The sequence below is a fragment of the Sorghum bicolor genome, chromosome 10 (genome assembly GCF_000003195.3).
Source record: "Sorghum bicolor cultivar BTx623 chromosome 10, Sorghum_bicolor_NCBIv3, whole genome shotgun sequence".
NCBI classification, from domain to species: domain Eukaryota; kingdom Viridiplantae; phylum Streptophyta; class Magnoliopsida; order Poales; family Poaceae; genus Sorghum; species Sorghum bicolor.
The window spans coordinates 8,227,830-8,254,097 of NC_012879.2; the positions used below are offsets into that span (position 1 = coordinate 8,227,830).

General features: G+C 43.7%; 1 protein-coding gene across 2 annotated transcripts; it reads left to right on the forward strand.

Moving 5' to 3' along the window:
• On the forward strand, positions 19,395 to 25,875 carry LOC8065525 (vacuolar amino acid transporter 1). Of its 2 annotated transcripts, XM_021450183.1 has the most exons (4): positions 19,395 to 19,809; positions 21,665 to 24,105; positions 24,243 to 24,850; positions 25,131 to 25,794. In XM_021450183.1, exons 2-4 carry the CDS (start codon positions 24,030 to 24,032, stop codon positions 25,644 to 25,646), a joined length of 1,200 nt encoding a protein of 399 aa, XP_021305858.1. In that variant the 5' UTR covers positions 19,395 to 19,809; positions 21,665 to 24,029; the 3' UTR covers positions 25,647 to 25,794. The 2 variants fall into 2 exon arrangements, with proteins under 2 accessions (XP_021305858.1, XP_021305857.1); XM_021450182.1 differs by having other exon boundaries at positions 19,395 to 24,105; positions 25,131 to 25,875.

The window sequence follows — 26,268 nt, forward strand, 5'->3', positions numbered from 1 at the left end:
TTGTCATCGCGGGAACTAGGGAAATGCCCGGGTCTAGGTGGCATAAGCATACGAGACAGAATAAATAAACACGCGAGAAAAATGGGATAGGCTCAATGGCCATGGCGAGGCGTCTCGCGACCATGAGCTTCACCTAACGAGTTGGCCTCCGACTGTTCCACGAAGGTTGTCCCCTAATTCGTATCCCACTCGACTAGGTCATTTAGGTCTCGGGTGTGCGGGTAAGAACCGCGTCGTTAACGACATCGAGTCCACGATGACCACGTCCGAGGGACGGGAATAGGAGCTAACGACCGTAGCGCAACGAAGTCAACTAAACACGGGGAGACGAGTTACGCTCGGCATCGCGATCACGGCGGGACGAACCCACGATCGAAATGATCAAACGCACTACCACTTCCCCGACCGGCTCGAAGGCTCAGTCCTCAGGCAAATAACAAAAGAAAGAACGACGACAACCCGAGAAGGGATATGCTTGGCACTACGACCATGGCGAGACAACTCGCGATCGCAACATTCAAACACATCACTCTCTCAATCGGCTCGAAGGCACGGTTCACAACCAACCAACCACATGACACAAGAACCAACGCACAAAGAACCACAATGCCGCGACCAACACAAAGACAAAGTAGAGTAGCACATTTCCATAGCGACCAACAGAGATAGATAAACGGATAGATAAACAGACCGGCACGAAGGCACGGCACAGGCATAGAATAAATAATTCATGTATCGACAAGTATAGATAGATGGATAAAGATGAATCATATAGCAAGTGTATGAAAGCAGAATAGGGTTTTTGTTGGCATCGGGAATGACGCCAACTAGGGTTCGGGGCTCGACCTTGGAGCCGATGGGCTGTGGTAGCAGCTGTTGTTCTTCGGATGCAGCGAAGTGGTGGTCATGCTTGGTCGCGCGGCTTCGTCATTGGCCGGTGCTCGGCAAAATGTTGCAAAGGCGATCAGCGGTGCTGCGAGGTTCCACTCATGGTAGCTCTAGCGTTGCGGCTTCCGTGGGAAGGTGTAGCAGGTCCGAGGCCTCCCTGTGACAGCAGTAAAACACGGCACGAAGGCCGGTCTCAGCAAGGACAGCGACAAGGTCAACCACAATGAGGAGAAGAACAAAGCTTGCCTACTGTCTCACCAGCGGCAGTGGATGTTGCCGAAGATGGGGTGCTGCTGCTGCTGAGGCTGTGCTGCACGTGCAGAGATGAACGGTGGCCAGCAAAAGGAGAAGTTCGCGGTCACCATGGCACGCTGAGCACGACGTCGTGGTCGGGTTCGCGATCACCATGGCCGGCGCTGACGTGGTGACCGCGGCGAGCTCGGCGGTGGCGCGGCTGCTCGACTTGGCGAGGACGACGCGGGGGCGATGGGGCTCGAGCACGGCGTCGTCGTGGTGGCTCGGGGACGGGGCTCGGCGTGCCCGCGGTTATGCCGCGACACACCCGCAATGGTCGGCCGTCGTGGGCGTGCTGGGCTCCTACTCGGTGCGGAACGCTCGGCGTCGACGCTCGGCTCGGCGGCGACGGATGCGCGAGGGCGAAGCTTGACGAGGTGCTGTCGAAGTCCGGCGTCGCGGCTCGGGTCGAGGACGCACGGCGGTCGTGGCGCTGTCGTGGTGGAGCTCGACGAAAAGGGAGCACTCGCCGCGGCGTCGCTCCTGGACGTGGCGACCGTGGCGAGCACGCGGTCTGATGGCGTCGTCGCGGCGGCCGGGGCGAGGGCGAGGCCGAAGCTCGGCGCGGCGCGGCGGCTCTGGCTCCGGGGCGAGGTGGTGCTTGGCGTCGCTGGGTGGTGGAGCAGAGCGGCGGCGTCGTGGCGAAGAAGAGGAGGGCGGCGGCTCGGGCTCTTATACGCGTCGTGGCCTAGGGTTCCAGGGGTGCTAGGCGCTGCGGGCGGTGATCCTCGGCGTCCGTGCCGTTGGGCGGGCCGCGTGGCGCTCATCTGGCAGCAGCACGGGCGTCCAGGGCACGAGTGCGGCGCTGCAGGGGCGCGGCGACGGCGTCTGGGAGCCAGGGGGCGCACCTAGGGTTCCAGGGGTGCTGGTCTTGGGCTAGGTGGGCCTTGGCTGCTGCGCGGGCCGTGGAGTGGAGATGGGGAGCTGGCTGGGCCGCGCGGTTGGAAGGGGGATGGCGCCGGTTGGGCCTCTGCCTGGGCCGCGTGGCTTGGAGCTGGGCCGCTGGGTGGCTTGGGCCAAGGGAGAGGTAGCTGGGCCGCGGAGAGGGGAGGGGGTGGGCCGGCGCTGCTGTCCACGCTATGGGCCAGGGAGGGGGGGCGCTAGGAGGCCTGGATGGGCATGCACAAGGGGGAGAAAGGAGAGAAAAATAAGAGAGGAGGAGAAAAGGGTTTTCTATTTTTGATTAAACACAATGGAATGAAAACAAAAGGAGTTGGAGAAGATTCAAAAGGAGATCGGATAAAATCCAATGGAGTTTGAGACGTACTCCAACGGAAAGATTGAGAAGGGATTCGCTTCGCCTTTGAGATAGGCTCAACAGAGATTCAGAAAGACTTTGCTACGGATTTGTGCACTCCAAAAGAAACTCAAAACCCTAAACAAGACCCAACTTAAGACGACTCGCGATTAAGAGCACTCGTCTACAAACGATTCTATATGAATGCGACGTTTTGTTAGCGGGTTAGGATCGAGTTAGACCTAGAAACTATATGCTTCACACGATTACAGGAAAAATTTTAAAAAGTTCGTATTTTTGGTTTTTCGTAAAAATCCGGGATGTTACAATGTACCACTTAACCCCCTTGAGAAAAGAGCTAAGCGCTTTGCAAACATATACATAAACTCATTATAAATCATAACTATACCAATATACTACTAGAGCAAACTAGGAACATAATAAATAGGAACATAATAATATTTAGAATAAAGTCATAGAGAGAGATATAAGATAGTACCAAACTTGACAATGATCCGAAATCCCGAGTGCAATTGCTCAACTCTTCTTAAACTAAGCTAGTCTAAACCTATGTAGAACTTGAAGAATTGGAGTAGCTATTCTAATTCTCTAGTGGAGACAAACTCTCTAAACCCTAGCTCTACTGATGGCTACCTTTAATAAATGAATTCCCCCTTAAACCAGGGGTCAAGGCCTTGCTTATATAGCCTTCTCTAAGGAACGTCAGCCGTCAGATCAAACCAACCTTAATGGAGGATTATTATTGATCCTTAAAGACGGTGGAGGAGCGATCGGGGAGCCTCCCCTTGACTGGCCATAGGGGGAGGGTGGCCACCCTAGAGGATAGGGCGACCGCCCTGGCTGGCTGCCAAGTGCCCCCTCCGGGAGTTCGTCTTCCCGAGTCTTCTTTTTTTGTATATAGGGTCTTTTCTCTCTATGTAAATCTGACATGCGGACCTCCAATGGATATTTTCTGTTAACCCCTGCAGAAATAGACATTCACCAAAACTCATAAAAATTGTCAGTGAAAACCTCTAAGTCTATGGTGATGTTTTATTTTATGCCTTTTTACAACTCTTGTTGACGTTTAAAATTGATAGTTAATTACCTTCAACACTAGGCAAAAATGAGCTTTAAATCGGCCTAACCAACTCGTCGGTCAATTTCATGGATTCACAATGTTTTTGTTGATCAAGATCAGGTACATCTTCGAGCTGCTAGCCTTTATTGGTGTGTGATTCAATTTAGCGTTAATATTTAAATATTCATAAAGCTAAGATGAAACTATTTTCTCGTGGAGAGGATCGACGAAGAAACGAACTGGAGACCAGTCTTTTTTGGCCATTTGTCTAAAAGCAAACATACATAAAAGTCAAGATCATCACCTATGTCGTGCACTCAGATTTGGGAAATCACATTTTTATATCGAGTAGTTTGATTTTTTTTTCATTGACATTTTCCTCTACAAAAGGAAAAAAGCAGTTCCTCCTAAGGTGTAAGAGGCATTATGGGATGACACTATCACATAAGACGTGTCCCTTTCTTCCTCTTCTATATTATTATAAGTTATTGTTGGCACATAGCTAGGAATGACGAGCACAAAAGAGATGATCGTGCAGGTCTATCTAGATAGCTTTTTAAATTTGTTTCTTGTTATATATGTTTTCCTAAATCTTGTACAAAACTAATTAAGTGCACAAAACTAGTCATTGTATAATCGATTAACGTAGCCATTGCGCTCTAGAAGACGCCTTGCTTTCACCATGCCCTAGAGCCACCTCACCGCCGCCGCCGACTCCGTGCCACCCTAGGCCAGACCGCTAGCTAGATCTGCCAAGGGTTGCTAATTTTATGGACCCTCCCCGGTATTCACCATCAGTTCATGGTTTGAATCATAAGTGGATTTTTACTGTGTGTCGTGCCTTGTTCGTTTGGCTGATAAACCATGATATCTACCATCATTCCTATTAGTTGCACTAATGTAATTATTACTTTTCTAACTTGATCACGGTTAGAATAATTTGATCTTTTAGGATAAAACTAGAATAATGCATGTATTTTGGGATGAAGGGACATCACTGTGGGCGCACTTGTCCTAGAATGCAAAATATCAATCCTGCGATCATGCGGTAGCCTTGGCATCCCAAAAATATTCAATACAAGATTGCAAATGTAAAAAAGAATTCAGAACAAGGTTAGAGTTGTGGATGTAATTGATTTTGCTCCTTTAGGTCGCACATCACCTAATTAATTTTAATTTTGTCATCTCTTGAAACAGTAGCAAGTCGACCCCCAATGTTTATGTAGAATGCGAGGTATATATAGAAAGATAAATACCTAGAATGCCATCCCTTTTTGTTAGAGTAAATCGCAAGAGCTAATGTACTGGAGTTGACTCACAAAGCTTAGTGGCACATTACACATCCAACAACCAACCAGGAAGGATTCGAACCTACGTAGTATACCTAACTCGAATAACACCTGACTGAACTAGTCTACGCTTCAAATCAAACCGAACTCTGAAAACACTTGAGAACGTCACCTGGCAAAAGAAGCTATAGGTCCCTAGCTACTGGCATTTGCCACAGATCCGATCGCTGTTCTTTGCCAATTGCCAGTACCACCACGCGCCAACGAACCGCCATGGCTTACTTGTGTGTCTCCAAATGCGTCAGCACTGCATGGTATGCTCGCCCCTCTCTACAGTGTCCATCGCTTCTGCACAGCTAGCCATCAACTTTGCTTTCTTGCCACTGTTTGTAAAAGCATCAAGATCAAACATGTTTTGTGGTAGGAGTAGATCATCCGTGCAGTGCTCTCACGGGAATGCGTGGCTGTTCGAAGTTGCGCCCTTTGCCACGCAATTACCGCGGGCTAATTCTATGGCTGTAAAACCTGCAAAACGACTTTCAGAGCAAGAGCACTACATTACTATGTGCTAGTATGCATTAGCTCCAGAAATACAGTAGTCCGTTCATGTGCATATCAAATCACTGGTCAAATCTATTAACCGGATGGGATGGCGACGCCCAGTCGATCGGCGAGGAAGCTGTTAGGCAACGCCCACCGCTGACCTACGATGGCCTGTCAACTTTGCAGTGCGTGATTCGTCCTCAAAATAAAAATTAAAAAAGCTTTGCGTGCGTGAGCTGGCTCTCAATTGTGACTAGCAGTGACTGGAAAAGCTTTGCATTGGGCGAAAGAGACGTATGCTGGAGCATCACGAGGTGAAAAGATCGCCGGTGCCCCTGCTGAAGTGCCTTGCGCTGCCGTCGCCGTCGACGACCAACAGGCGGACGGGCCGCGGTCAAAGCCGCGAAAGCCAAACCGGCGTGGTTCATCATCCTCACACCTGATTCATCAGGTGGTCCGCCGATGGGGGCGTACGTGCGCGCGTGTTTTCAGCAGATGGCACAGCACAGTATCGCTATACGACATACGACGGACGGAGCATTATTGCCGGTTTTTCTGTGGAGGAAAACAACGGGTCGGTCGACGGGCGTGTTCTTCTCCAAAAACGCCGCCCTTTCTGCGGTCTGATGACTGTCGTCTCTGGGATCCTGATCGGAGAAATTAGATAGACGATTAATTACGCATACGTAGTGCCCCGGCTGGCCCGTGCTTTTCTCCCCTAATTTCCACCATTGACGAAACGATGAGTGGCTGAGAATCTCAGGCTGAAATGCTGCTGGGCAAAGCTTGGTTTGGAGGACCATGGGGGAGAGTACGGACAGAATCAGTTTTCACCTGGTCGTGGAGCAATGAGCCGACGAGGGGGATGGGGTGAGTCTGTCCACCCAAAACGAGGGGACAGGCTCGTCACTCGTTGACGTTGTCGTTCTTCGCCTTGAGGCGCCGCGGGCATGCATATGCTGGAGTCCAACTTGCTCCGGCACAAGACGAGGGAGGCGCCAGTGACCCCATGCATGTTCAAGCTCCTCTAGTTTAGCTGAGTGCGTCTCCTTGTTGGCTGAGCGCAAGGTGGCTCCCTCTTGAGGACGGCTCCCAGCGCAATTGAGGGCGGCGTAAGTTGGCAGTTCGCATAAAGTAACCCGTAGTCGTGTTAACGCTACGCGACAGGTTAAGTAACTTTTTCAAACACACACAGATTCTAACTATGAAAGGAAAATATGTGAATAGTATAAGTAATTCTCTGTGTTGTATTTCAAGACTGAATCTTGGTTTTTTACTACTGTTCTCATTTTAGTTCTACACCAATCTAATGAGTGTAAGTAATTCATGGCATGTTCCTTTACTTCCTAAAAAATATGGGGCAATATGTTGACATGTCAAAAGTCTTCTAGCATAGCGACATGCATTCATATATATCAAAATCCAGCACCAATTATTGTCTATGAAAGTAAGAAACTCAGTTATACTACTTTACTTCCAGCTGAAGAAAATATATATATGTGTGAGTTGTTAATTAAACACTAACCTAATAACATCAATGGGAAGCCACCTAAACACGAGATAGTAAAATAAGTTAAGGCTAGCAATTGTGAGATAGGGTCAAAATATATGTAAATGTTATAGGTCCCATAAGCAAGGTTGCCAGCAGCTCATTTCAGCAAGCAAAAATAGACCTCTTCCTTCGGGCAAACCCTTCAATAATGCCAGAGCAATGCAATGTACGAGCTATTAACAGATATAACATAACTATTATCTTTAACTCAGTAATTGTGTAAGGCATATGTATATATGTCATAAAATACCTTCAGCTTCAAACCATCTACAAATCCTAGATCCATGAACTATATGTGATCATTATATCCGTCCAGTCTAAGATGTGGAATATACCTTTGAACCAAAGTATAAAAAAGTCTAAATATACCACACAAATGTATAAGAAGGAAAATAAAGATATTTATAATTTCTTTTTCTCACCCTTCAGGTTGCATAGTTACTGTATCCCCAATGTTAGCAAACTTGCGGTCTTCAAAGAGTAGAAGGTTGTGCTTCCTAGCAATCTTCATTTGAAAGTTAAGAATCAGTGCAATACCGAGTAACCAGATGTAAGAGTAATAAATTTAACAATTGGAACAGGCCCAATTGCATCTTTCCTCTGGACGTTTTTTTCGCTGTGTGTTGGGTGGTCTAGATCACCCAACTCTCTTGAAGCTTTGTTTGTAGAGGTGATTGGCAAGCTACATGGAGGGTTGAGGAGCTTGACTTTGTTTGTATGTGCGGGTTTTATTATGTGGATTTTGTGGAAGACAACGAACGATGTCATCTTCAACGACAAGGTGTTGGCATCCCTTAAGACGATCATCCACAAGACAGTCTTGCTAGGTAAGTCGTGGAAGCCACTTTTGATGCCCAAAGCTCATGACATGGCGAAAACAATCCTAGGGAAGCTACAAGAGGGCCTAGCGGAGGCGTGATAGTCCGTCTACCTAGATAGTTGAGTTGATTGTTTTAGTTAGTCATAAGTTGTTGCTTAGTCTTTTTCTGGTGGTGAACTATTGAACTTTGAGGTTAGTTAAGAGGTGTTTTTTTGTTGAGTTTAGGCCTTGGACCTACCCACTGTTAGAGCAACTCCAGCAGTAACCCCAAAAACTAGGCCCCTATTTTTAATTTGGGTGCTCCCCCTACTTTTTGGGGCTCAACTTTTTTGCTTCAACTCCAACAGTAGCACCCAAATTTGGGCCCCCAAACCTCTTCCAGAGAGAGTGATAGAAGGGACCCACTCGTCATTGTCTTTTTCTTCTTCCTCTTTCTTCTTTCTTTGGACAGGGACACAATTAGAGCATCGAGCCGGTTACCGTAGGGTGTCATGCACATGCAAGGGAAGAGAGAGAGGGAGCATATGCTGGGGCTAGGACACACGATGGAGGATGGAGGCTGTCCTATTGGGCCAACAGGAATGAGGTCTGAGGAATGGGGTTTGAGGAATGGGGTCTGGAGGAGAAATATGGGTGCCCAGCCAAATATGGGGTCTGGAGTAGGAGCCCTGCTGGAGTAATGTTTTTAGTCTAGGTACCCATATTTAGCTATTGGAGCTTGAGTAGGGGCCCTGCTAGAGTTGCTCTTGCTTACTTATATGCATCAAGAGAAGAGTTGATTGCGTATGGGGAGCATGGATGGTTTATGAAGTTGATTGGACACCAAGTCCAAGTCTCAATGTTCTCCACCAAGCACTACACCACTTTTGGTCCAATAAATGAAAGGTATCAAATCCAACACATTTTCGAAGTTGGATTTGGACTACAGAATGGTAGAAACTTGCGATGGTTACAACGAATTCATACGAAGTCTGATTTGGACGTTCTAGTATTATGAAGTCTACTTTCAAATATGTATGGTCTCACGTCATATTGTATTGGAGTTAAGCCTCAGTTATGAATTTAATGCAGGGACGTGGACATGTTCTATCCATGATGATGCACTATCAATCTAAAGCATATTGTATATAGAAGTACTTTTATCTATGTATTTTGAATGGTATATATGTAGATAGTTTAGGTTCTGGAGCTATTTAGGTTATTTCAATAATAGCCAAGTTAAATTATTGTCTTGCTGAAAATCTGGCGGGTTAATTTATACTCCCTCATTTCCCAAAAGTTAATAACTTTTAACTTTGACCAAATATATTTAAAAAATATTATTATTTATGGTACATAATTAGTATTATTAGGTAGATCGTTAAATATACTTTCATAATAAACTTATTTGGAGATATAAATGTTGCACGTATTTTCTACAAACCTAGTCAAAGTTGAGAAAGTTTGACCAACACAATTCCCATAGACTCTTTTTTACGGACTAAAGGAGTATACCTTGAGTTAAAGTTTTTTCTATATTTACAATTATATAATTGAGTAATTTAGAAGTATTTTTGTTTTTTAATAATGTTTGATATAGATAATCTGATTTAGAGGTCATTCTAGGTTATTTTAATAATAGTAGGAATAATAGTAGGGGTGGGTAATTAATTGTAAAGGGATTACTTAATGACATTTTTCATAATTACACATGTGGATAATTCAGACGATGATTAAACATTATTTTACATAATGTCAGTAGTGTGTAATTTAGTCCAAGATGTGGGTTTTTATAATAGTAGAGATCTATTGTCAAATATTGTTAGTGCGTATTCTTTTTTGAAAAAACTGGGTCTCATGACTTTATGTGTCAAACGTGGAATTTTCGGGGGGTTCACGTGCTACTCGTGAATTTGACTTCGTGTATCAGGACCAGGTGCGCGCTTCTTTTTTCTTTTTGTGTTCGTTGTTCTGGACAGGCCATGGACTACAGTGCTGAACTGCCGATCGATGCCTTGCTCGTTCATGAGCAGAGGTGAGCGAAGGAAATCCGAGTCAACTGCCACAGTTACATTACATGTGTCATGTGTGTAGCAACGTTTGCTGGCTGGCTCGATCACCAACTTGATGTCCGATCCAGAAGAAGCCTTGGAGCTCTTTACACTTTCCCAAATGAGCCTGCATCCACTGCACTGCTGCACCCCGGCAGCATGAGTAGGTTCGCACTACACATGATGAGGCATGACAGTTGCAGTTCATCATGTTTTATATATATATTATTATTCAGATCAGAGAAAAAGTTCCATAATTGCTTGTTCCATAATTTATTGGCACGCGACCGCACACGAGCAGTCGAGCATGACATGGAGGCCGAGTGGAAGCTCGGGGCCGGAGGACCGGCCGGAGGAGGGAGCAGCAGGCGCAGCGACGAGTGGGCGGGCGAGCGAGAGTCCGCGGCCCTCTCCCTCTCCGAGAATATTTGCGCGCGACGCAAACAGTGGCGGCGAGAGCGACGGGAGATGCACGCACTGGCACTTCCACTGCCGACTGCCCACAAAATGGCCTGCCGGAGACCTCGCGATCGGGCGCGCGCACCAGCACTGCGCCTGCGCTCGTGCGCACGGGCGTGCTGTCGCGGCCTAGCGCGGGCCTTCTGTCGGAGCGCGGCTTTGACCCCCGCCCCGCCTTCGACCAGCGGCCGAGCGTGTTCGCTTGATGTTATGTGTTAGCTATTCAATAGTTTCAGCTATAATTTTTCTGCCACGCGAACAGCCTCGCTGTCCATGTCGCGACACCGATCGTCCGTGGGCACGGTGGGGGATGGCGGATGATGGGTCAACGATGTGGGAGGTTGCGGCGCGAGCTCTGTTGTTTTCGGTTCCTAGTAGTCGCGCTCGTGCTCGAGTGACGCGAGGATTATTGCATCCATGTACTCGACCCGTCCATCGGCTACGTCGCTGTGGCTAGCTTCGTAGGGGCTGGACCTGGAGGAAGATGAGGCCGTGGAAATGAACGGAAGAGGAAAACTGAATGGAGTTGAAATTGAACTGTACCAGGTCCTGTTCGGGCTGTCATATATAGCGCACTATGAGGTCATGTTTGCATCGGGATCGGGAGATCTGACTTGATGCTTTAAAAAAAAAAGAGATATTTGTGGAGTGAAATGTATCAAGTTTCACCGTGCCACATCTTTAGCGTCGTCCTGTGTCTCGTGTGTGCAGGTCTGCAAAAATCTTAATCGCTAGGCCGGGCCAAAAGGATGGGATTGTGCATGGAGGAAGAAACGACAGACCAGATGCATTCATATCTGAATCTGAGTAGACCAGATGCATGGAGCATGGTTCTGTCGTCTGTGCCATCCTTCGTTTTCATCTCTGACTGAATAACAAACAGTGCCAGCCACAGACCACTAACACAGTTACACAGTAACATCCGATGAATTATGTGGGTCTTGCTGGTCCCGCTGCCATGCTATGTACTCCTATATGCTTCTTTTTTGTTTAAGGAACATGCTGTGTATATGATGCACTTATCCACGGCATTATTGGCGTAAAATATTGGCTCTGGAGTCTGGACAGCACAGGAGGTTCCCTCTGTCCCGTTTCCATCTTGTCAGCGTTGCATCCGTGCACGGTGACGGAATGGGCTCATCTTTCGCCATCATCATCATCAGCGGCAGTCTGTGAGTGCGCGCTGTTCTCCGCGATCGGCATGGCTAGCTCTTCGTTGTTGGACAAAAAGAAAAGGCCAGGGATGGGCTGCCACCTGCCATTGGATGGGAAGCTTGTTCTCCCTCTCGGTTCTCGGCATCATCAGCCGCCGGGAATCAGCTCAAACTCTGCGTAGTTTTGCAGTCGCCAGCCGGCCGGCCGGCATGGCTTTGTGTTGGCAGATAAAAGGTGGCCTGGGCAGCAGGATGCATTACAGCATGAGGATCGGCTCATTCTGGGGACTGCTTTGCTTTTCTAGATCATGCCAAAGCAATGCTGCATTTGCCTTTTTTAATGGAAATCATAGTCACAATGGCCTGATCAATTTGGGAAAGTCAGGAATGATACAATCTTCACAAACATTGCACCCTCAATAGCAAACTGCAAGAGGACCTTTAAAAGAGAATTCGCTTGGATTATTGTTCGAGCAAAAAGGCTAGAGGATTATGTGTAATCAGTATGATCTTTTTTTTTACTCCCTTTTCGTTTCATGATTCGACTTTGTAAAGCTTTTGCTCCTTTTTAATAAAAGACCCCTGTTTTTCACTAAAAAAGCAGCATGAGGATCAGGAGGTGTTTTTTCTTCTTCTCTTGTGACTATAGATGAAAACGGATCAAATACGAACAGATATTATTGATATCATATTTATTTTCATATTTATGCTCGGATTCGAATTTGAATACGGATAATATTAATCATATCGGACAGGATACGATTGGATATCAATATCATAAATATACAATATTTGGATACGAATATAATATCGGATGTCGAATATATAGACTCGGATTTAGATGGATCTGAATCATTTTAAACAAAAACGGATTCCGTATAGAATAGGGTCGAAAAATATCCGTTTTCATCCTACCGATCACAAGGTCAGCCTCGCGCGATTTCTGAATCAACCTGTGTGGAAACTGGGCCGAGGCAGTTGCACGCGCTAGCCCGTAGGCCTGACTCTTTTTTTTTTTCATTTTTCTGAATTGTGGCTGCCTCATCATGTAGCCGTGTAGGCCTGCGGTTCCGTAGAGTGGGCTGCTGGTCAAGCTGGACTTTGAAGGCCAGAGATCTGTTGTGTTTCCCACGTCCAAAGCTTGGTTCAGAAATATTTCTTTCCTTCGAAACTTAAACTCATTTGTCTGTTGAGCTACAAATTCAGTATTTTATCACATGGCGACAATTTGTACGTACTTTCTATCGGGCTGAACCACTGTGTTCCTTATATTTGTTTGGATGTGCATGTATCTACTACATTAAATTATAAGTATTAGAGTGAAACTTAGTGTAAGTCTACTCTAATCCACTTCAACACAAAGAGAAATACATACACCTCCAAACAAACTCTTATACTAGGTTTATGTCTGGCATTTCATCGAAAATAAGGAAATTAATTCAAGTTCGAATATGGCATACTAATGCTAGAACATGATATTTTGAGTGTGATGTTCGCACATTTTGTTTGCAGTCGATCGCTATTACATGAGGTTTGCAACATTTTTTGTGGGTACATGTACTCGTATTTCATTAAGACGAAAGGAATTGTTTTACAACATCAACAAACTCTAGCTGCTTGATATCCACGAGCAAGACTTTACCATGCATCAGCGGCCAAGATTCATCGATCAGCTAGAGGAAAAGCCTAGCAGGTACAATACACTCAAAGGATTATATGGCCATGGATACAACAAGGCAACATTGGGACTGCTTAGCCTACTCAACATCAGTCACCTCACTTGGCCTAATCGATGTCTGTCGATGCTGGCCTCTCCGAGTAGGGCCTCCATGGCTTCCCGTATTCCAGAGGGTAGCGGCATGGCGAAAGTCTGCTAAAACTCCTCTAAAGATGCCTCATCAGGTTTCGTCGTCTGGACCTCAAGCCTGAGCTTCAAGAGCACCTTTCTTGTCTAGACATCCGGATCTGTTGCTCTGAACTTGCTCTTAGCAGCTAAGCAGGCGCTACGCTTGGGAACGATATCGTCATAGTCAGCAAGCCTTGGGTCCTTAGTGATGCGGAGCTTAGGCAGTTGTAAGGTCCAAATGGGTAGAGGGGGATGAATAGCCTATTTAAAATTTCTACAAACTTAACCAGACAAGTTTGTTAGTAAAATAAATAGCGAAACAATTCTAGCACTAGCACAACTAAGTTGTGCAAGCCACCTATATAAGTCTAGTACAAGGCTAAACACTAAACTACACCAACAAAAGAAGACAACACTAAGTTCTACTCCTAAACAAGAAAACAAAGCTACACAAGCTAAACAGCTAACAAGGTATGCAAGTAGTAAGGACTAAGGAGTGAGTGATGATTCTTATAATGGCGTTAAAGAATAGAGATATATCCACGAATCAATCATAATAGCATACACAATATGAAATCCTCGGCAAGAGATGATATAAGATTTTTTACCAAGGTTCACTTGCGTCCCGGCAAGTTAGTCCTCGTTATGGCGATACACCCACTTGATGGATCACGAGCTAATGGGCAATCCAAAGTCAAACCCTTAGTGGGTGCCGCACATCCACTCACAAGATAGAGATCCTCCAAGCCACGAGCAATCCACTAGAGTAGCCAATTGCGATCTCCTGCAAGAAAGGCTCAAGAACCCCTCATAAATCACTTGGTGAGGCTCGAAAAAATCTCCAACTATGAGCTCAGTACTTCCGCTGCTCCAAACCATCTAGGGTGTCAAGAAACACCAAAGAGTAATAAGAAATCTACAGGAAACTCAAAGATCAAATGCCACTAGATACAACTTTCTAAGCAATGCACTTGAATCTCACTCAATCTCACTTGGATGAGCAATCAAGCAAGGAGATGAGTGGAGGGGATGTTCTCTAGCTTAAAGTATGCCTCAAGCATTCAGATGTACAAGAGAGAAGCCCCCAAACATGACCACCTTCTATTTACAATGTTTCACTCAACAGCTAGCCATTAAGGGAAAATTTGGGGGTGTCGGACGCTCCGACGCTTACCCGTTGGACATGGCCCAACATCTGACGCTCGTCTGCCACGCGTGTTAGATTGCTGCCACGTGTCTCTCTTTGAATGTGACCCGTTGATCGCCAATGGTCACTTAAACATTAACAAACTTTTGGAGCACGTGTCAGATGCGTCACACGCTAAGCATCGGACGGACCACCTCACACCTAGAAACTCTCTAGGATGCGTCGGACGTGTCCGATGGTGTGGCATCGGACGCACCAACACTTGAGCGTCGAACGCTCCAATGCACAAAAGAGAACCATCTCTCTGCGTTGTACTCGTTGGACGCGGTCTCAGTGTCCGCTGTCTGACCCAGTGTCCGATGTGTGTTTCTCAGCAAGAAACACTAGCGCGACTTCACAGAAACTTTTCTTCGATGCAATAGAAAATAGGCATTCTATTTTTTCAAAACTGTCGAATCTCGCCTCGCAAGCTCGGCGGGAGGGAGAGAGAAACCCAAACCCCTCTATACCCCTCAAACTCTACCTCCTTTGGAAATATGCTAACACGACTAAGTGTACAACACCATTGTGTATGTAGGTTAGCATTTCACAAATATTTTCTCAAAGGAGTTAGGTTAGTACTTTACTAGATCCTAATTCATATGCTCAAGATGTAGACCTAGTAGCACTTGATTTGAGAGATGATCGTGATTTTCCCACTTGATAGTTGGCTATCTACCCTAAATCTGGTCAATCACTTCTCTACTCTACTTAGACCGGCAAAAGCAAAACCCTATGATTATAACTTTGCCTTGATCACTTTACTCCTTGTCCATCACCAAGTGCTCGAACACCATGATCTCCACTTCATGCTTCATCTCTTTGTGATCATGTAGCCACCACTCTATGTCACATTAATCCTTCACCACATGTGTTGCTATACCTAACTCAAATCACTTAAACACAATGGTATTAGCAACTTGGTATCATTAATTACCAAAACTAAACTTGGGCTTTCAGCGATCTACAACATTTTGTGGGTAGAGGGGGTTGCAAGCTACTGTAGCCGCCGAGTGGAGGTGTGTCTATTGCCGCTCTCTAATGGTGTTTCTCACAAATTGCCTTATGCACTACCAATAATTCACATTTTGGATCATATAGTTTCGTAGTTGGTAGAAGCTAAGCTTTGATAGCTATCACGTAAAGTCTGCATTTAAGTGTTTGTGATTTTGTCTTAGATACATTATGTATACTAGCTTTTTGAATGCATTAAGGGCGTGTTTGGTTCCCTTTCCATGCCAACCAGGACCGCACAAGCCAGCTAAGCCAACTTTGGCCAAGCTCACTGCATGCAACACCCTCTTGTTTGGTTACCTGCATTATCATAGCTAGGCTAGCAACAGCAGCTGTTTGGTTGCCTGCACTTGCATCAGATTCAAATATTAGCTATGCAAGAACCATGTTTGGTTGCCTGCGCCAAACTTATTCTAGTTACCAGTTTGCACTTGTGGTATGCTTACCACCACTTACTTCATTAGGTTTGCAACAATATAGTTTGCAGTGTAAACTGTAGTCAAAAAAACCAAGAGACAAGTATAACCATCATAGGCAAAGGCATATGCTCAGTTATATGAAAATACATCACAGGCAGTGGGTATGAGCTTAGATCAGATTGCCAGCACAGGCTCAATTACATCCCCATCACCATGTTCCCCAAAAACAACAAAACCAGCCTCAAGTTCAGGGAACACTATGGTCATCAGCTGCCATGATCTCTTCAACCATACTGCAATTAAAATCATATGCCACTATAGTCTAATCATCATTGCACATGCCATATTACCCCATAATAAATGTATAATAAATCAAAGCACATACACATGCACATGCCTATTGCCTCAGAATTTGTATAGTATATTAGGAATAAAAGTAATCATCATAGCACATGCCCATTACCTCAGAAAGTGTATAGTATCTTAGAAATAAAAATAATCATCATAGCACAAGCACACAACCTCACATTAAGAAAATCAGGAAATAAATTGGTCTCAGCTTATCTTATAGAATAAGTCATTGGTGGCTGGAATCCAAATTAAAAGAACTAAAGAACTAACAACATAGATAGCTTTAAAATAACCAAAAACATGGCACCTAGTGGCGAATCCAGCTTGAGAAATGACCTAGGGCGGACTTATATCATAAAATTTTGGGAAACCAATGACAATATAAGCTAACAAATTCCATAAGTTGCTTTGGCAACATAATAATTTGACCAATATTAAAGTTTTTAGCATACATTTTCCACACCAAAATTAGAGAAGTTTGTTCCTTAAATTAAGAGAAGTCATACATACTAATACTAATAGTTCTAAACTGACTTCACCAAATCTTTCGATGATTCATCCTTAATCAAATTTTAAACAATTAACTATGTGAAAAGGGCAAATAAAAAATGAAGATACCTGCAGCCCGGCGCAGGTTCTTAGGTTCCGCAAGTTTGTAAATTAGCGAGAAAGACGATCAGAAAGTCAGAAGTCGAGAATAGCGAGAAACATGAGAAAGGCCGATCGTATTCTTATTGCACTTTGTGGGTTGTGGTTTTCTATATGGACTGAACCACACATGATAGTCCAAGACGTCTAAATTTGTCTTCAACCTCCGTTGGATACTGTAGGTGCCTATTTTTATTTTGCACTAATATCTAAAATTTTCATAGAGTGTCAGATCATCCCTAAGAGGACCTAGGGCGGCCGCCCTGGCTCGCCCTAGTGGTGGATCCGCCTATGATGGCACCCATGAAATCTACTGAAACATCCACTGTTTGCCATCAACTTGAGTATGACCCAAGTGTTTCTAAATAGTGGATGTTTCAATAACACAGAAAAATAGCCACCTCAATGTTTTTTATAGCTGCATCATAGGCCACGTAGAAAACAGTCATCCAAATTCATGTGTAGCATCTCAGAAAAAATAATTCATCATAGCATATGTCACAGGCCTCAGCATATGTTTAGCATCTCAGCAAAAAATCATCATAGCATATGTCCAAAATCTCAGAGCAATTTACTTTAAAAAATGAACAAGTCATCACAGCATATGTCCAGAATCTCAGGCCATATGGCCATAGCCTTACAACAAATGCTTTCTCCAGAATAAGATGAGACATACAGTGAAGCATAGCAGTGGAAAAATTCCTAGATATGATAAGTACTCCTATTTTGTAGGTACTACCTCATCAAACCGATGAGAAAGGAATAAAAATTACCAAATCATCACAGACTAGGACATATGCTCAGACCAAATCAATAGCATCATAGACTATGACATATGCTCAGACCAAATGAACATCATCACTGACTTGGACAATAGCTCAGAAAAATAGCTTCATCGTGTATTACAAAATAATCTCATAAAATGCCACACAATTCTTCATCGAAGCACGCTGGATTGGCTACCACAAATTACAGAGTAAAAAGAGAGGTGATAGGGAGGATTAGATGTATATTATATCGACGTCAACAAGTAGGAGCACCAGCATAAGCAAAGGATCAAGTAACGGAGGGTAGATCTGGAAGCCAACAACTCAAGAACACCCAAGAACTCAGATCTGGTGTGCCTACACATAGATCAAGTACCAAACCATGAGCTAGGGTTTACAAATCGAGAAAAAGGAGGGGGACAAGGGGAGGACTCACCTGATTCGAGAGGCCGCACTTGCAAGAGAAACAGAAAGAGGGGAAGCATGAGCACGCCACCAATCGATGAAGAACACCACCACCGAAGAGGGGAAGAGGAGGAGCACCTACCGGTGGCGGAGACGGCAAGCGATGGCAGCGAGCGGGAGGGTATGCGTTGGATAGCACGCAAAGGGGAGGTAACCCTAGCTAGTTCACGCCATCTCCCGCCTGCCGAAATCGCCCAGCATGCGCATGAGAGAGCATGGAGCGAGCCAGACTCAAATGAAATGCCTAATTCGACCGTTCCTCGGGAGAGGTTTTGCACGTGCTCAGCGTGCCAAGAAGAATGACCAGGGAACCAAACACCGGTACCCTGCATCCTGGAGCCTAGTTGAGGGGGATGTAGGGAACCAAACATGTCCTAAATGTGTAGTAGGTCCTTGAACTTGTGTGATACCACTTAGATCCACAAACTCTCGAAATGCATTTCTAACACCTTACTGTTATTCAAGTGTGTCGCTTAGATCCATAAACTCTCAAAATCAATATCTGGTACACCAACGTTGTTTCAAGTATGTTACTTAGGTCCATAATGGTTTAGGAGCTGCCTTTTGGCCTACATGGCGTTGTTTGTGCCGTTGCGCATGTGAGGAGCATGCGCGTGAGGTGGTTTCGATCGTAGAAATAAACGTGCAGATCCTCTTCTTCCTCTCATTTCTATCTCTATAGTGTACACAAAGCAGCTTCGCAAGTGAGGTCATTGATTGGCAGCGACACGGACATGATGCGCCGTATTGTAGCCATTCCAAACATGTCCGTTGCGCTAACCGCTAGTTGTCGCGTAATTAAATTATGTAGTTGAGTAATGTTTCTCTATTCGGTGACGTTTGTATAAAAATTAGATCGTACCAACAAATATATCTCGCACCAAAAAATTGACACTCATGCCCGCACAAACCGTCCAACGGAGGAGGGAAACTTACTGACTTGGAGACTATTTAAAATTATTTATATTAACTTTTTATCAAACTATTAGAGGATATTTTTCTTTTTTATTAAAAATAAAAATTGGGAGTAATTTTATAAAACTCCCGGAAATGCTCTTATGGATCTTAAAAAATAACATAATAGCATCTCCAGGAATTTTATTTTAAAACTCCCTTTTTTAAAAAAACCATATTTTTATTTTTAATAACTGGTCGCTTGTGGACTCCCGCTGCATCATGCAGTAGGCCATGATCACGGGGTTCTCAAATGCGGGCTGATCGTTTCTGGGCTGCACTACCGACCAGGCCTTTTTATCCTTAAAAAAAGGCAGGCCGTTTTGTACGTAAGTCCCTGTATTTCGTACAGACTCCGTTTAGCTCGGTGCACAGCACATGGCAGCCCATCGGCCCATTCTCACTCCCGCACGACCACCGGCGGCGGCGGCGGATTTTTTTTTCTTCCCCGTCTGGAGCTGCCTAGTGCCGACGGCCGAGGCGCCGACGCCGACGCCGGCGAGGCTAGTTGCGCAGCGCTGGCTTCCACCGCCATCTCGCTATTGATTCTTTGTTTCATGTGGCTGTAAGTTCTAACCTCTCCGTATTTTTTTGCGATTCCGCCTCATGAGGGGAATGACAGGTCCGCGGCACCGTCGACCGTCGAGGAACCGCTGGCCGGCCAGTGCTAGTGGCCGGTGGCAAGTGCGGGCGTACCAGCAGGCTATATTTGTCGGCGCAGTTCCTTGCCGAGTTATAGTGGTAATGCTTGCACAATGTCAATGTGGAGGCCTTTTCGTCAGTTGCAAACACGAAGCATGTCCATATCCTTGGTTCGTGCTTCTCCTGTTGTATGTTCATTTCATTTATTCCGTGCTGATTTGATGGCACGCGCAACTTTTCGTTCAATCTTTTGATTGTCCAAGTCCAACAACCCCACCTCCTCCTGTTCGCAAAGAGTAAACTAGACAGTACTACTACTAGGCTGCTAGCCTGTGCCAATCAGAAAAAGGGGAACACACAACCACAAAACGGGCTTTAGGTTATCTTATACACAGACGTGGAGTTCCCTGCAATCTTCTGATCATTTGTTTTGGTTTTTTTCTTTTTTTTGGTCTGCTTGATAGCTTGGTAAGAGACATGTGGTGATCTCTGATTACGTTCTATGATGACAAGAGCGTGGTGCTGGATTACGTAATCTGTGTTTTTTTAAGTAATCTATGCTTCTGGTGCAGTAAAAAATTCGTGTTGACCCAGCAAGAATCTTGGGTGGTGAATCAATAATGATGGGCCCCCGTTGAAAGATTAGTGCATTTCAAAGCAATGCCTACCAATGCTTGCTGAGTAGGTGTGCATCAATGGTTCTTTCACATTGCCTTTTCCTCGTGAAGTTCCCTGCCAATTATATTGGACTTTTGTCGGTCAGTCATGTTCAAGACGAATCTGAATTCCCCAGATCAACTTAAAATTGATTAGCCTGATGAACTGCCATGCTGTACAAATCCAGCTAAGATAACCGCCATGATTGTGGCCGTTATTCCAAACCCAACCTACCACCGAAATCATTCTATATCAGAATCACAGGACAGCAACGTCAAGTGCACTATGATAACGTTATAGCCTTTTGCTATCACTCAGACTTGTGGCTTCCTCGATCAGTTTGGCTTGCTGTATTATCTCTTTTGCATGCTATCCAATTTCATAAAGCACAAAGTATTTAAGAAAGCCACAGTGTATTGTCTGGGTAACTGGATATGCACTCAATTATCAATCTAGACATTCTTGAAGTTACTATTGATTGTTAGCTTTGATCTATCCACTGGACAATGAAATTAGTTTTGATGTTCTATGTTTTCTACTAAATGTTGCAAGTTCCTTTCTGCAATAAAAAGTACTTTATGTTTTGGACATAACATGATCTCTGGCATGTTCTTCAACCACTATTTTCTATTACAATATAGATGAGATTGTGAAAGTATTTTTAAGACAAATTTATTTATAAATATGATTTTCTCCCCAAAATGAATAATTTAGATTTTATTGGTAGTCAGTTTCAAAATTTGACCAGTCATTATCTAAAATTTATACTACAGAGAGTAGAATTGTAAGGATGAAAGAAGTGAGTTTATCAGGGAGAGGAGGAATATCATGCAGTTTCTCCATAGCAACTTTGGTTTCTCATTAGGTTTTCCCTTATTGAGAAAGTTGGTAAAATCTGTTCATTAGTTAAACCGTATCACATTCCTTGCTGCTAGTCCATTATGGCCTCCTAACATGTGTGTACTTCTGATTTTCACTTTCACTGCTTCATCATGTGTCTAATCTTGTTAGCATAATTAATTTTTGAAATTTTACATATATTCATATATCACTTTTTATTTCATCTGTGAGATGCACTTCTTTCTCCTTTCATTTCTTTTGTCAGTTCGCGAAGAAGCTTCAACTTGTTTATAGTGAACTGTATTTGATTTATTGGTGATTCTGGTGGCATAACTTCTTGTATTGGCGATTACCTTGTATTTACTAGACTCTACATCTTTCCCAGATAGTGAATTGTGCACTCTAGAAAACAAGGATGAATAGGACTATGAGAGTATTTTTTAAAAAAAATTAGTGTCTGCTTACATGTTGTGACTCAATATTCGATGCCACTTATCTGATACTACCTCCCTCCCTTTATGTTTGAAGTTGGTAAGTTCAATTTTGCACGAACCAGCATCAAACAAAAAAGATTAGAGGGAGTAGCTTTTTATGCAGAATGAAATGCTCACTTTTAGGTGTGATCATAAATCATACAAAGAAGAAAGGATTGGGAGTATCTAACTGGATTTGGTGCACGTGGATAAATGGAGATTCTAGGCATTGCTCTTTTCTGTTTCTTGGATAATATTGTGTGGGCCACTCTAGGTATCTTTGGTGGATAAACAAGATACCACCATATAGTGTGGTGTTACTGTTACCTCATTAAAATTGCTTTAAATCTATCGACTTCAAACATCAGTGTAAAGTTATACAAGGTTAGCTGATACTGTACTCTTTCTCTACGTGGTCACTGTATCAATCAGAAGAAAGAATTGCTGTCTGGCACGCCAGTTATAGTGGGAAGTGATGTCAGATTGGATAGCAGTGCTATGTTATAGTACCAATTGAACCCATCAGAACACAATTTCTGTTTTATTTGAATGCCTTTCTTTTTTTTATTTTTTGCTATGCATTTTTCTTTGACAGTGGATCTTCTAACTTTTGTTAAAGGAACTACAGGGTATCATCTTTGGAGTGCTTTCGTATGGAATCTTCCAGTGTTGTGCTTTGCATACATTGATCTAGCATCTTTTGGACCGTATTTGTGTGGCTTCAGCTCTATAGAGGAAAGTGGTTCGGTTTTCATTTTCCTCCACCTGAATAACACATTTATTCCTAATTGTTTGATATGATGCCACTAAAGCACAATAGGCATTGTTTTATAGGAACTGGTTTTAGTTTTGTTCTGTAATGGTGCTTCACTTATTTATTATAGGGCATGTGAGATTCAAGACACTATTGGTTTCATTTGTACTTTGTGCAACTTCTTTTGTCACCCAAAAAGAGACATCACATAGTGGGAGGACTCATCCAAATATTCTATATCCCAAAAGTTGGGTGGCCATATATTACTTTCCGCTGTGATGGTTTGAATGTGAAGAACATTTATAGTGCCTTCATGATTCAGACTAAATATATCAATTGCTTCTGTCGACCGATTTATTTTTTCTCTCCATAAGGCTGTTAGTTTTGCATGTGGATAATCATTTGAGGTACACTTCTATTCTCTTGATACATCACACTTTTAGGTATATCATTGCTTTTTCACGTCTGTTGCTGTTGGCTGTGAAATTGTAGGTCACCAATTAAAATAAACATCATTTCATGACACCTAATGATATAACCTCATGTGCTTTGTGTATGTAAATCACATGTGGATAAAGTATTGCCGTCTGTTATGTGATATACCTTTTGGTTTCATTGCTTATTTGTGATCATTACTGTTAGGACAAGTACGTTTTCAACCTTTTAACTGTGCTCGTGGTTTCTTTTTGAACCCTTAAAACTAAAATCATCCATTTGCATCCTTAAAACTATAAAACCTCCAATTTGCATCCATTTTAAGGCTGTTTTGTGCTGACCTGGGTACTACATATCATCGAAAACCACTGGATTTTAGGATCAAGGTTGTGTTTTAGATGGTTCTGAGAGACTGAGGTGATTAAGTAAATTGGTTCACACACAATTTTGATTAAATATTGTTCTTTATAATTTGGCTACTTGTTGGTAAATTTACTGCTGCCTTTGCACTATTGCCAAATTAGAATTTTCCCTGAAGTGTTTTCACTTGACTGTCCTAGTGATCGCAACCCTTTACCCCTGGTTCTGTGTAAGTGTAACTGGTATAGAACTCAGGCTAGCTTTGTATATTCTGATTCCAGTAAAGTGCACATATGGATATATGCTTCAATATGGTGCGCCGTGACATCACATTTTATGATGCATGCGATTAAGGTTAGATTTGATGGTCTTTGGACTGAAAATGATTCAATATGATTTATAATCTTTTCCACCAAAAAGGGAAATATGCAAAAATAGATGTTTGAAATTTTTGGTCTTATCTACATCCTGCTTAGTCATGTAACTGGAAATTGTCAAGGATGCTGGAACCATATGCAACTTCATTTGCTTTCGTGCCTTTTCTGTGGCTGGTGTATGCATTTTGCATGGGCGTGTTCACCTTTCCTTCCCTCTCGGATATGTAACCATTAGTTTGTCATGCTATGATGCCAATATGTTTGACAAAAAAAATGCATTTCACGAATCTACTTTGCCGATCTGTGTAATTCCACTTGGTGCTTCCTATTTCCTTTATTTTTCTTCTCTTTTTGGGGATTGACATCCACTCAATGTTACACGGCACTACCACAGTGGTCATATGTGGGTCCGCTGTCCTAACCACATGCACCATACCTCTTTAAAACCCCAGCCTAATGTGCACCCTCCAGTCCAAGGCCACTAGGAGATTGTAATGGAGAACAATACTCCTCCAAAATCTGGGACAGGCTTCTTCAAAACTTGCTTCAATGGAGTTAATGCTCTCTCAGGTTCCTAGTTTCTTCCATTCTGCCTCTGTCTTTTGTAAGCTTGAGATGGAAAGAAGTGATGCTATATCAGTTTTACATATGGTTGTCCATGTGTCCTTATTGAACTAGCGAACTCTCTGTATATATTTTTTTTTCAGGGGTTGGAATATTATCTATTCCATATGCATTGTCTCAAGGAGGATGGTTGAGCTTACTTATTTTCTTAACCATAGCCATCATCTGTTTCTATACTGGTATTCTCCTACAGAGATGTATAGACTCGAGTTCGCTTGTTAAGACCTATCCTGATATTGGTGAGCTAGCTTTTGGGCGGAAAGGGAAAATCATAGTAGCAATATTCTTGTACCTAGAGCTGTATCTTGTGGCTATTGATTTCTTGATATTAGAAGGTGACAACTTGGAGAAATTATTTCCAAATGCTAACTTCCATGCTGCTGGGCTCAAGGTTGGAAGCAAGCAAGGGTTTGTGTTGATCTTCAGTCTACTTGTTTTACCAACAACATGGCTTCGGAGCTTGAACATGCTTGCATATGTCGCCCTAGGTGGAGTCATGGCTTCTGTCATTTTAATCGCCTCTGTTCTGTGGGTTGGAACATTTGATGGGGTTGGTTTTCATAAGAAAGGTGTGCCTGTGGACTGGTCTGGTATGCCAACTGCTATGAGCTTATATGCGTTCTGCTTCAGTGGCCATGCTGTTTTTCCGATGATATACACCGGCATGAGAAACAGGAAAACGTTCCCCACAGTAAGTAAAACTGAAGTCCTTTCACCAGTATATTTTGTTCATTTTTCTATGGATCGAGACAAATATAACTGTTATGAAGTGCTATTTTATTCAAAGTGGCATTAATCATCCCACTCTGCCCAAAAATCATATGAAATTGGAATTTTTACACTGAGGTAGAGAAAGACAACTTGCTCACGCTGATTGTGAACTCCCATTCGGGTATAAACTGCAATCTGTCAAACTTCCAGTTACATAAAGCTACTATAGTGACATCATTTCTATCTTTTTACAATTTCAGGTGTTGCTCATCTGCTTCATTATATGCACTCTTAGCTACGGTCTGACTGGTGTCGTTGGATACTTGATGTTTGGGGAATCACTAAGTTCCCAGGTGACTCTGAACCTTCCATCAAACCGTTTTGCCTCCAACGTCGCGATCTACACGACGTTGATCAATCCGTTCACCAAGTTCGCGCTGCTGATCACTCCAATAGCAGAGGCTATCGAGGATAAGCTTCATGTGGGCAAGAACAGGACCGTCAGTATTGTCATCCGGACTGCCCTGGTCGTCAGCACAACCATTGTGGCCCTTGCCGTGCCCTTCTTTGCCTATGTCGTCGCTCTTACGGGCTCGTTTCTCAGCAGCACGGTCACAATGTTGATACCTTGTGTTTGCTACCTGAAGATCAGCTCAAGAACCTCCAGGAATCTGAGGCTGGAGCTGGTAGTTTGCTTGGTTATTATCATGATTGGGGCGGGGGTAATTGTGGTCGGCACGTATAGCTCACTGAAACAGATTGTTAATAGCTTTTGATTTCTGAATGATGTGCACGTCGAGTGGGTGTAAGGATGAATTGTATGTGGTAGCTATCCTAGGAAGATACTGTAGCAAATGAATCATAGACAAGACGATCTTGTAATCTGGAATTAGCTTCGTATAGTTTGTCCAGATACAGCTTGTATAACTAGTGCCCAAGGTAAAGATTGTCCGGGCATTCATATCAATCAACATCCAAGTATTCAGCTCTGATCGTTCCCATTGAGGGAGTCCTTCTGGAATTTTGGTCAGTCGTCATGGTCGTATCCTACGCCGGGCTCGTGCTTCTCCTGATTCCTGATTTGCTGCATCTTTGTTTGCCACTTTGCCTAATTCCCTGGCACATGGCACTGCTACTCTGGTGGGTGGTGACACGCAACTTTTGCCTTTTTTGTTATAAAATATATATAAAAAATCTTGTCCAGCGCCCCACTTTGTTTTATGTCTATCATTCTATGGTAGCTACAGGCAGTGAACCGGCACCAGTCTGGTTCTCAGTCTTCAACTAAATTGTGGGAATCTTTTTCTTTTTTAATTAAAGAATGGCCCTAAAATGTGGGTAGAATATCATAATGATGTAAAAGAACAGCGAATATTACTGAAATGAAATAATTGGCAA

Excerpts from the sequence above, each read along its gene's own strand:
- LOC8065525 (XM_021450182.1), top strand. The coding sequence starts at position 24,030 with ATGGAGAACAATACTCCTCCAAAATCTGGGACAGGCTTCTTCAAAACT. Across the intron at positions 24,106-24,242 it reads TGGAGTTAATGCTCTCTCAG|GGGTTGGAATATTATCTATT; the intron begins GTTCCTAGTTTC and ends TTTTTTTTTCAG. Across the intron at positions 24,851-25,130 it reads ACAGGAAAACGTTCCCCACA|GTGTTGCTCATCTGCTTCAT; the intron begins GTAAGTAAAACT and ends TTACAATTTCAG.